Here is a 12,417-nt window from a genome sequence, read left to right on the forward strand (position 1 = left end):
TTTGGGAAAGTTTTCAAATTTTTATTTTATTATATATTATCAGCAGACTTGTAGAACATGGATTGAAGTAATTTTGGCCATAGTAGAAGAAAGAGCAAGCCCAAAGACCCTTAGAGACAGGCAGAGATGTGAGCAAAGACTTTGACTGTATGATGGTGTAGAGGATGGGGGCTGAGGGACCTGGGGCTGCAGGTGGTTTAGAGGGTGTGACCTGAGTGGGGTGGAGAGGCTACTTATGAATGATGCCGAGGTTGGGAACCGAGGGGCCTGCAGCGACCACTCCTTAGGTCCAGCCAGGAGTTTCATGTGGGCATTTGACCTAGAGTTGCAAGAGCTCCTAATTTTGTAAGAGAAGTCTGATATACAGGATTGTAAGTATAAAATGCTCTATTCCTACAGTCACTAATCACTGACATTGGTCCAGCGGCTGCAGAAAAGTCCCCATTGGAAGCTTTGAAAGGATCCAGCTTGAGTCCCAGTCTTGTGTGATAAGGACAAGTGGCATATACTCTCTGTGCCTCCATTTCCTTGCCTAAAAATAGTAATACCCCTGCCTCCTAGTGTGAGGTACACAAGAGTTAGTGTGTGTGTTTACTTCTGGGCCACTGCCCTCGTTTAGTAAGTGTGTGCTCTTCTGATTCTTCTGAGCTCTAGTTGTGTACTGCTGGGGATATGGGGAGGTCATACACCCATGCCCACCATGTGGAGCCCTCTGACGTTCTCTGCCTCGTTCCCTTGAGATGGTTCTCTCACGGAACCTGGAGCCTGCAGCTCTTTGGTTGACTGAATGGCCAGCACAGCCCCAGTGACCCTCCTGTCCTCAACCCGCAAGCACTCGATTATAGTTGCGTGTGGCCAGACTGGCTTTTGATTTGGGTCCTGAGCACAGAACCCAGGTACGCATGCTTGCATAGCAGACTTCCCCATGGAGCCACCTCTCTGCCACAGTTCTTTGCTGTTGTAGAAATCCATGAGATGCCACAGAACGCATGTTGTCATTATTTACTTAGTTTATTGAGACAATCTCTCTGTGTACCCTGGCTAGCTGAGGGGTCTTGCTGTGTAGACTAGGTTAGCCTCATACCTGGGTAATAATCACTCTGCTTCCGAGGGTTGGGATCTTGGATGTATACCATGATAACTAGCTTTTAAAGGAAATTCTCTCCTTTTAATGGGATCTCACTGTGTAGCTCTACCTCATCCACTTCATCATTTTCTTTTTGTTTCATTGTATGTAAGATCAGCACAAGAAGACTTGGCCATTATAGTATAAGTGTGGACAGGTCCAGGCCAGACCAGGGTTCTCGACCTCCCTCCCCTCTCCCATCTGGGTACAGGTTCTGGAGTCAAAGTTGGTTCTTGGTTGGCTGACTTTCTTCCTTCCCATCTACAGCTGCAAACATGTGTCCAGGAGCGTTGGCCATGGCAGCCAGCTCCGCAGCTTCTCTTAGTATGACTGCATCCTGGGCTCTGTCTGCTTTTATGGCATACACACATGGAGAATGACTGCCACATGTCCTGTGTGTGCTGCTTTGCTCACTGGCCTGGCCTCTACTCTGTCCAAAGCATTTATCTAGCATACTCTGGGAGATGCCAGGTTGGTTCAGACTCAAGGCTTTTCACTCAGGAGCATGCCTGGGACTGGGCCAGATTCTAGAGCACAGCCCTAGCTGTCCGTCACCTGCTTCAGCTCCCACCATTCTCACTTTGTCAGTAGAAATTTAACTTGAATCAACAGTGTAGATTAGTTGCCTGTGTGTTTTTCCTAGTTAATTGTTTACAGTGACAAAGCCATGTTTATAGTCACGTGGTGACAGTGCACACTGTGCTTTCCACATACTCTGTGCTGGGCAATACTATGTAAGTTTTCCATGTGTTTGCTTATTTCCTTACCATAGAAGTCCATAAGGCTGGTGTTAGTCGTCCCTGACAGTTACGGCATCCAGTCTTCTCAGGGTCACAGCTATTGTCGAGGCAGGATTCAAACCATCATTCATAAAATGAAGAATGTGCTCTCAGACACCTCCTGTCCTGACGCACATGAGAGAGGATAGCATTGCTGCCAGTCTGGCTCAGGGGTAGATCTTATCCGTAAAGTGATTCCTTTCTGTTCTCTTGCGTGTGAACAAGGACTGGTGTGTGTACTGTGACAGCGTACAGTGACATCACATCTTCCAACATTTGTGCACATTTGTGCATGTACATAAGTTAGTTGTATCTGACAGAGGACTGGTGTTTATGCTATGACTGTCCACAGTAACACTGTTTCTTCTGGCTCTCTGGAGGCTGAGGCAGGAAAAACAGTTTAAGGCCCATCTAGGCAAGAGACAGTCTCAGGAATATAAGGCTGGTTATAACAAGACAAGCAAATCTCTCTCTGACCCTAGATCTCAGTCTTCTGTAGGGGACACAGTACTGCTTGCTGTGTTTTACATTTGTAAATGTAGGAGAGACAGGTGAGAACATTCTGTTCACATTTCTGTAAGCCTTGCTTCTTCTTCAAAAGTTCTTCTTTATATTTATTTATTGTATGTTTGTGCATGTATGTAGGGACACATATACTATGGTGAGTGTGTGTGTGGGTGGGGGGGCCTGTAGGTTGTCTTCTACCATGTGGGTCTTGAGAATTGAACTCAGGTAGTCAGGCTTGACAAGTGACTTTACCTGCTGAGCTCTCCTCAGACCTGTGCTCTGCTTCTTACGAGAGCATCTTAAAGTCGTGCTCTGCCCGTCTCGGTCTTTCAGAGGTGTATGCTATGTCATTTTATTAAGGTGGTAGAATTGATGGGACTTAATAGGTATTTCCTTCCATATTCCTCCAGGTCCATGTAACATTGCGTCTGTGCACATGTACGTGAGCCTCTCTGCCAGCAATGGGATTGGTGTACTAGGTGGGCAAGTAAGTGGGTGTGTGCTGCCCAGCTCAGTTTCATGTCAGGTGTCCCACAGCCCTCCTGAGCGGCTCCTGTGTGCAGTACCAGTGTCAGCCTTGACTGGACATTGTGCTCTGCTTACTTAGGACAGATCTTTAAGGTTGTGGCTAACAAGCTTTTCCCCTTCTCAGGTCAACATGGACGACCGGTTTGGGCAGATCATGATTGAAAACCTCCGGAGGCGACAGTGTGACCTGGCAGGAGTGGAAACCTGCAAATCACTGGAGTCACAGGTCAGAGCATTCCCTCAGCCAGCAAAGCAGGACACTTGGTGGCAGTGGACCCTGAGAAGCCCTGTTGTACCTGTAATCAGGCACAGAGGGTTCATGTGTAGGAAGCCTCAAGTCCTGCGGCTTCATATCCATCCTGTGATATGACAGCACAAGTTTACATTTCCTACAGTGCATTGTTTTCATTATGCAGACCTTTTGTACCGTTGACTTAATATTATGCAAAATTTCACCCAAGCATACAAGTAGAAAGAACAGTACAGTAAACACTCATATCTTTTCAGCCACGTCAGTGATTATCAGTATTTTGCCAGTAATAGCTCATGGTCTTGCCCACAGTGTTATTTGCTGATGGTGTCAGAGTGTTTTTAGACATATACTGGACTACCCATGGTTTCACCCTAAATACTTGTCAAAGAACCTCCTAGTATGGACCATGTTACCATGCTCACTCCTCCCAAGTCAGCATAGCTCCTCGTATACTGGATTCTCAGATCAGCTTCACTTTTCCCTGGTAGTGTAAAGGCGTGTTTTATAGTTAGTGTATTTGCTTTGGCATCTCTCCATGGTCTACACTTTATAGGTGATTAACATAGCTATGTACCTGATTAATCTTGTAGTAGTTCCTTTTTTAAAAAAGGTCATTTATTTGCTGGAGATACCTGCCTATACTATTTAGGTAAACTTTGTCACATGACTACTAAATGACATGTTACTTAAGCTGAGGGTGGTAGCTCACACCTGTAATCCTACCACTTGGTAGATTGAGGCAGAAGGATCAACGCCACCAGCCTGGTCTACATGGCAAGACTCTGAAAGCAGCTAGTCATTCAGCCAACCAAACAAATGACAGTTGATGATGGAAGAGTGTGTTTTTTGTGTCTCTCCACTCTGGTGGGTTTCCCTATGAAAACATTATATGTTCATACAAAAAATGAAAACCTGAAAAGGGAGATGAAAAGAAGGATTACTCTCAGAGAAATCTGTGTGTCCTAGGGCCTCGGGCCTACACACTGTACTTTGAATCCTCCAAGTTTCTCTACCCCCTTCCAGAAGGAACGGCTGCTGTTGAATGGATGGGAGACAGCGTCTGCAGTGAACATGATGGAGCTGTACAGTGGGCTACCTCGGGCAGAGGTAAACAGGTACGTGACTACCCAGCCCAGGCTGCAGATGATTGCCAGTCAAAGGCTGACTGTTCTTTAACATGAACACAAAGCTAACCTTAACCAGACTTAATTCTGAAATAAGATAAACATTGGTAGAAGCTTGTAAGAGTAACTCATTAACCACTGGCTGAGATAGCACCTTTGTCAAAGCAAATGATTCGAGCCTAAATAAGCAGTTACACCCCGAAATTTCTCAGAGCCGCCTCTGCTGTGGAGACTGTGTAGTCCCTGTCTTTGTGTAGTCCCTGTCTTGGAGAGAAGATAATGTTGCCATGACGTCTAAGAGACGTTATGTTTAAATGGCATCCTAAATGGACTTTGATGACACCTTTAAACAGACTCGTCCTTTGTTATGAAAGAAAATTATATTCACTGTTCTAAAACCATTTCATGCTGAGGGCATGAAGTCTTATGCAGCCACACTGTAGTTAGTGCTCATGAACAAGTTGGGCCTATTCTCCAGTGGTGTCTACACACATATTTACTGATACATAGACTTCTGGATTCTAAACCAGTGAGTTCATACTGTACACAGTGGTCACAGAAGTCATACTCCCCCTTTAAAGCTTAATGGATCATATTTATATCTGTAGTATCAAAATGTTGAGGTCTTCACATTCTGTCTACACGTACATAAGGCTTGCATATCAATGGACAGAGGACTAGCTGGTATTGTGGTAATTTTAAAGAAAATGTAAAATGGCCAGATCTGTATGTTTAGTATGGTCTTGCGTTTTATTTGTTCTAGTGTCTCCATTAGCAGAGCTAGGTGCTAAGTAGGCACCAACACGGTTGTTGGTTTCTTACTCTGTGCTGTCCTTCCCCTCTCCTCTGGAAACCTACAGCTACAGTTTGGGGTCTGTTACAATGTCAAGAACCTTTGACCTTGCTCTTGCTTAGATCTTACTGACATTTTAAAAAGCACTTTTTTTCTTGTGTCTATTAGTTATCTAGGCAGCAATGCCTTGGGAGTGCATTCTTGTAGGCTGGTGCTTTCTGGATTCTTGTGAGGCTGGCTTCCACTGGATACACATCAAGGCAATGTTTTGAACATCCCTGGACTGGCATTTATAATGCAGTTGCTTTGGCAAATTTTATTCTAGACAGCCATCAGGGAATCGGTGGTGAACATCAGCCATAGGGAGGGTAACTTTCTTTCAGGCATTCCTTTGTCCCATGCAGCCATGGCCTTTTACAGACAGCAACATGTAACCCTAACAGAGACAGGAGATGGGCTTTGGTCTGTTCACCCTGAACAGGCTTCCTGACTCTGGGTGTCACATGGGTTTTATCCGCACAAGGGATATGGGATGACTCTTGTCCTTGGAGCTCACATGCTAGTGAACAGCCTCACAATTGGGCTGTGTCCTGTTAGTGATAGCTGTTCCATTCTGGAAGCTCCATTAGGCTCTGTGCTTTCTTTTCTGGAACTTTATGCCCTGGATGTTTTGTTAGTCAGCATCGGTTACATGACACATCTGAAATCAACTTAGAAAAGGGTCATTTTGCTTCACAGTATGGAGATTGACCCCATGGTTAGCTGGCCATTACCTTGTTGACTGTGTTAATGTTGTAGCACAGCACACTGTGCTCTCCTGGCCAGGAACCAGAGATGGCTGGCAGCTGACCGCAGTCTTCAAAAGAAGATGTGTTTGCATCTGAATTGTTTGGGGCTGTGCCATCTGGAAAGGACCTGAGTGGTCCTGCAGACTAAGACACTCTTTGCAGCATCCTTCCTGTGATTCCTGGGCGACACTGTTTCTTCATTCAGGTTCTAATAACTATACCGCGGGCCAAGTTATCCTGGCTGTTCTCTATCCAGGCTATATCTTTGTTGGTTGGTGTTTTGGTTTGGTTTTGGTGTTAGTTACTTTTCTGTTCTTGTGATTAAATACTCAAACCAAAAGCAACTTGGAGAGAAAAGGAGTCTATTTGGCTTATACTTCCAGGTTGTAATCCATTCTTGAAGGAAGTCAAGGCAGGAACTCAAGACACGAACTGAAGCAGACACCATAGAGGAATAGTGCTTACTGGCTCAATCTATCATGGGTCCATGCTCAGCTCCCTTTCTTATATAGCCCAGGACCACCTGCCTAGGGATGATACTTCTCATAGTAGGCTGGGTCCTCCTACTTCAGTGAGCAGTGGAGACAGTGTCCTATAGACATGCTGCAGGACCATCTGATCTAAGCAGTTCCTCAAAGGTTCGTTCTTCTCAGGTGACTCTTGGTTGTGTCCAGTTGACAATAAAAACTAACTTGCCCATTTAAAAACTTTCATTTTTATTTATGTGTATGTGTCTGTTATGTATGCTAATTTGCGGGGGTGTTTGTGAGGCCAGAAGGGTACATAGATCCCCTGGAGCTGGTTTTGCAGGCAGTGGTGAGCTGCCCAGCATGGGTACTGGGATTCATGTGTCCTCTGGAGTGAGTGCTGACCACTAGAAGAGCAGGAAGTAGCCCCAGCCCTACCTGCAGAGCAGTCTTTTTCCAGGCTGGGCTGCATTCTTTCCAGTCTTTCCACTCCAGAGCATTGGCACTGAGTCTCACTGTGAACAATCCTGCTGCTATGGACCATGCGCTTTGCACCAGATAAACCAGCCTGTTATGTTTCATCTCAGCCTCCACAGAGTCTCTGGCATGGACAAGATGCAGTCAGTTTGTTTATCACTGTGTGACAAGGCTGGTCTCATGTCCAGTTCCCAGACCAGTCTCCTTTCCATCATAAACTTCCCAGCATTGCCATAAAGTCTGCTGTTTACCAGCCTCGCAGCCTCGCCCTGGCCTGCCTCTCTACACTGCCCACCGTCCTCCAGCACCCCAAAGGCTGTCCAGCAGTCAGGTCTGTGGCAGCAGCAAAGCATGCGGAACTTACATGTCTTACCAATCGTCTACACTATATAGTTTTCAGTCACTAGTAACAAATATTTGAGACAATGCTGTATAGGGTGAAAATAGTTATTTTCCTCAGACTTTTAGAGGCATCCAGTCTGCAGCTGGTGGGAACCATGACTTTTGGCCTGTTGTGAGGTCACATGTTGACAGGAACATGTTAGAGCAAAAGCTACATGTCTCATGATCTGGCAGCAAAAGGAAGGACGAAAAAGGGACTAGAACGTCACAGTTCTGTTTGGGGACACGCCTCCAGTCTCTTAAATTCCTCCTGCTAGGTCCCTGAAAGACTCCACCACTTCTCAACGGCACTGCCCTGGGAACAAAGCCCTTAACAGCTGGGCCTTTAGGTTACTCTTACTCAAACCATGTGGGATGCCTTTAAGTAGACTAGTTGGGAAACAACCACAGTACATTGTGGAGAGTCATTCTCCCTCCAGATTCAGTCCTTAGGCTCACAGGCCATGGTAGGAATGAGCGCACAGCTACAGACACATGCATGTGCACACAGACTGGAAAGTGACCTGCGGAGATTGCTAGCAGAGGCTGTTGCACACAGTGGGGTGTGGACCCTTGTTTACGTCATTCTGATATGCTTTGTCTTTGCCTCCGTTTCCCTCACAGTGTGACCATATTCCCATGGAGAGAGTACAAGGAGTATTGCCATGTTTGTTTGTTTCTGTAGATATTTATCTACATTTAAAATGCTTTTTTGGTAGAGTCGTACTGTGTATCTGATTTTTCAAATTAACAAAGGGTTACAGAGTAAAAACCTGGTCACCCATGGCCCATTTGTTTACTACCTACCTCTTGAGACAATTTACTTTTCTAGCTTCGTTTGCATTTCCCCCAAAATGGTGGTATACTAAGCACACATTCCATATTAACAGCATGTCTGTAAAGCTCAGGACTTGTCTTGGAAGTTATCCCATGCTACCATGCTAATCCACGTAGACATGCACTGGTTCCTAGCCTGGCTTAGAGAACCGATGTATGAGTGTGTTTTAGTTCATCAGGTGGTCCTCTAATTCAGTTTTTGCTTGTTGCTAGGTTGGGGCTGTAGTGCTGTAGAAATGCCCATGTATCTATGGCACAGGGTAAATTCTTAAGAGACAGGGTTAGTCGCAGGGACAGAGGATGTTCTTCATGTGAGAGAGGCTAGAGTGCCTTCCAGAAAGGCAGTCCTGCTTTGTCATCTCACTAGCTGTTGACAAAGTGCCTTTTCTTCTCTGTCCAGCTTTCAGCCTTTGTCTGAGAGTTGAAAACTACCATGCTGGCTACCTTTTATGTCAACCTGAGATCAAGGAACTGAGAAAATGCCTTCATGAGATCCAGCTGTAGAGTATTTCTTAATTAGTGATTAAAGGGGTTGGGGGGTTGGGGAATGTTAGGCACAGCCCATTGTGGGTTGCTGGATAAGAAGGCAGGCTGAGCAAGGCATGAGGAGCAGGTCAGTGAGCAGCACCCTCTGAGGCCCTGCATCCGCTTCTGCCTCTAGGCTCCTGCCCGACTTCCTATGATGATGACCATGGAAATGTTAGCTGAATAAATGTTTTCCTCCTCACCTTGCTTTAGTCATAGTGTTTCATCACAGCAGTGTATCCCTAAGACAACTATCTCATGTCTTTATATTTGTTTTCTCATAAATGAATTTGAAAACCTCTTGTTTTTCTTTTCTTTTTTTCTCATCTTTTAAATTATTGTAATAGTTTTGCATACTGAAGTTTTAGCTCTTTATAGGGCAAGGAAATTAGTCCTTTGCCAGTAGCATATCTTTCTGGTTTGTTTGTCTTGACTTTGGATATAAGTAACTCTTCCTTTCTCCTCCTCGTCCTTTCTCCTCTTACCCTTCCTTGCTCCCCTCCCCCCACCTCTTCCTTACCCTCCTTCTCCTCCTTTCTTCAGAACCTTGCACATTCTAAGTGTGTGCTGTTCCCCTGCACTAAAATTCTAGCCTTCTTTCTCTTTTTGGAAATATATTTATTTTAATTTCACGTGTATGAGTGTTTTGCTCATATATATGTACACATGCAATGTGTGCCTGGTGTCTGTCCCTGGAGGCCAGAAGAGGGCACCAGATTTCCTGGAACTAGAGTTAAGGACAGTTGTGAGTCTCCATTGAGTGGGTACTGAAAACTGAACCTGGATCCTCTAGAAGAGCAGCCAGTGCTCTTAACTGCTGAGCCATGTCACCCCTCCCTTTGTCTTAGCCACAGCATGCACACTGTTTTGTATCCAGCTTCTTTCCATGTAGTCTCATGAACGTGTGAGGACTGTGGATCAACAACTTCCTTTCTAACTCTGTGATCTACATCTCCTGTTTTGATTCCTGCACAGAATAGAATCCCTCGAGTTCCTTGATGAGATGGAGCTTCTGGAGCAGCTCATGCGGCATTACTGCCTGTGCTGGGCCACCCGAGGCGGCCAGGAGCTGGGTAAGAGATTGGGTTTCTCTCACTTGGGCCTGGAGGCAGGATAGCCTTCTTCTCCAAGAAGGAAAGGCACACCTGGAGGGTCAGGTTCAGAGAACTAGAGAGACGTCTATGCATACATACGCACAGCGTGTCCAGAAAAGTCATGGTGTCCTCCTCCGGGTTTTAATAGCACAGAAGTAGGTGAATTCTTTAAACTACAAGCCCCCAAATAACCAGTCAGCCCTTGGGATTTCTGCAGTTGGGAAAGTTGAAAACCTTGAAGGGTTAAAGTAATAATTTTAATATAAATAACCAGCGTTTACCCTTCATGAGCTCATAGCCAGGTTTACTAGATATTAACATGTGGATCATTTGATGTCCAAAGATCCACTCCAGGGCTGGAGGGATGGCTCAGTGGTTAAGAGCACTGCCTGCTCTTCCAGTGGATCTAGGTTCAATTCCCAGCCCCTAAATGGGAACTGTAGCTTCAGTTCCAGAGAATCTGTTGTCCTCACATAGACACACATGCAGGCAAAACACCAGTGCACACAAAAACAAACAAACAAGTAAATGGACCTGCGCAGCTTCCAGGGCAGTTTCTCTCTCCTTGTCTAGGGTTAAGATGTAGTTTCCTGACAGAGGCAGGCAAGACCATGAGGTTAGACAGGCACCTTGGCACCTGGCTCTTCCAGGTTTGGATCCAGCTTCTGCTGACTCTTGCCTCTGTTGTTTTTGCTTCCTGGTGACTGATTTTTTCTTGAGCAGAATAGTCCAGTGAGACCACATCAGATTCCAGGTCCTTGGTGCCTCCCACTGATGTGACCTGAGGGACCCCTGACAGGCAGGCAGTGGCCGTGCAGCCTTCTTGGGCCCCACACTTCCACCCAGAGTCCCTCCAATGTGGTTTGGATGGAAAGCCCTTTATTGCTGTGTTTTATATCAGAACCTCTCCTAATTATACAGGAAGTTGTATTTGGAACTCGGGAAGCTTAGGAAGAGCAGAGCACAGCAGGCCCCAAGGTCTGGCCTCAGGCAGCCTCCAGTGGCGATCCTCTCCTATTCTCTAGACACTGGGGTTTTCTTATCTACTTATACTTATAAACAGTAATTGCCGTTTTTCTTTGATTGTTTTGAGACATGTAAGTGCAACATTGCCTTGAACTTGGCATTCCCCCCAGAATTACAGATGTGCCTCACTTGACTGACTTGATGATGTAAAAGCAGAGAAGCCATGAGGAGGGTGGGACACTCCCAGCCTGCTCCCTGCCCCTGTGCTGCTGAACCCCTGCATTGTTTTTTCAGTGTAATCGTATGACACGAGCCTTAACTGTAATGACTGTATTAAATTCCATCATAAGACTAGGTCAGAATGTACTTAACCTGGCCAAGAGTTTGGAAAGATAGTGTCTAGTGGGTTTAAGTGAACTGTTGTTAACTCACACAGTAAGTCGAACTGCTTTTTGTTGTTGCTGCTGCCGCTGTTGCTGTTTGGTTTTGGTATGCTTTGGGATCAGGGTGGTCTCACTCTAAAGCACAGGTTGGTCTCACACTGGATCTTGTGCTTCAGCTTCCCAAGTGCTGGGTTGGCAGGTGTGTTCACCACACCCAGCTTGGGCTAGTAAACATTCTAAGGCCAGGTGTCTTTGGTGTGTCAGCACAAGGTGAAGAACCATCTTTGTGTTTGCTCAAAGTTCAGCAGTTAGTAAATTTTGGACATTTACTGCAGAGAGCTCATAAAGTGTTATGAAATGCTTTCTAAATCTGTTTTAAACCACCCATAAACAAAAGCTGGCCTGACCTCTCACTTCCTTCTGAGATTCTGTTTCACACAGGAAGAGAGTGAGGTCCAGCAGTAAGTCATTCTGGTGCCCAGGGCGAGTGTGCATGCCCCCTGGTTGCTTTACTCCACCACAGCCTCTGACAGCATCTGTATTTCTCCCTTAGGTTTGAAGGAGATAACCTATTGATCTGCTGAAGGTTCGTGCTGAGGTGGAAGGTGAAGGCTCTAACTAAGGGAGTGCCTGGGCCTCCTGAGGGATGAGTAGCCCATCGCCATTGTTGGTCCTGTGGCACATCCAGAACCCTTGGTTACAAAGGTGGTCACACCAGATCCTGTTCCTGTCAGTATCATTGTTTAAATAAATCTCACTTGCCATTTGTGTCAGACTCTGCTGCTGTCCAATGACATTCTTTGATCTCTGGGGTGGGCCAGGGTTCAAATCCATGGCAGCTAAAACCCAGGATCCTGAGTCTTAGCTTGGACCTTGATTTACCCTGTGAGTCAGAATCCATTTGGGAATTTACTCCTCCCTGTGCTCTTTATTGCAACACCTCATGGGCTGTGACCCTTAACCCTTGACCTGCTACAGATATTGGAGTTCCTCTGTGCTGTTGCTGCCACCTTTGCCAGGCTGGCCTGCTTACTTGCCTCTTTTTAGTTGCGTTAGCAGGATGGATAATGCCTTCCCTAAAGGACCCCATCTCCTGGAATCCCAGACACAAGTCACTTATAGTCAATAGGCATCTTGTCAGTGAGATTAAGATCAGGGTCTCAAATTTGTCAGGGGTCATCTGGGACTTTGGTGTAATCTACATAAGCAGACAAGGGGCAGCGTCAGAGCAGAGATTGTGGAGAGATGGATTTCAAAGATGTGGAAGGCCAAAGAATAGGTAATAAAAGCAACTTCTAGAAGCTAAAAAGACCAGGGGCTGGAAAGGTTAAAAGCATTTACTGTTCTTGCAGAGGATCCAGATCCAGTTCCCCAAACCGGAATCGGGTG

General features: G+C 45.8%; 1 protein-coding gene across 2 annotated transcripts in view; it reads left to right on the forward strand.

The window, feature by feature from the left end:
• The window catches only part of Lcmt1 (leucine carboxyl methyltransferase 1), a 56,089-nt gene extending 44,286 nt beyond the window's left edge, over nt 1-11,803 (forward strand). For both annotated transcript variants that reach the window (XM_031388202.1, XM_031388201.1), the window contains exons 11-14: nt 3,065-3,166; nt 4,217-4,308; nt 9,561-9,658; nt 11,582-11,803. In XM_031388202.1, coding sequence (XP_031244062.1) covers nt 3,065-3,166; nt 4,217-4,308; nt 9,561-9,658; nt 11,582-11,604 — 315 coding nt within the window. In that variant the 3' untranslated portion in view covers nt 11,605-11,803. The remainder of the gene's footprint in view (nt 1-3,064; nt 3,167-4,216; nt 4,309-9,560; nt 9,659-11,581) is intronic.
• The last annotated feature ends 614 nt before the right edge of the window (nt 11,804-12,417 follow it).

The sequence above is a fragment of the Mastomys coucha genome, unplaced genomic scaffold, assembly GCF_008632895.1.
Source record: "Mastomys coucha isolate ucsf_1 unplaced genomic scaffold, UCSF_Mcou_1 pScaffold21, whole genome shotgun sequence".
In the NCBI taxonomy this organism is placed as follows: Eukaryota; Metazoa; Chordata; class Mammalia; order Rodentia; family Muridae; genus Mastomys; species Mastomys coucha.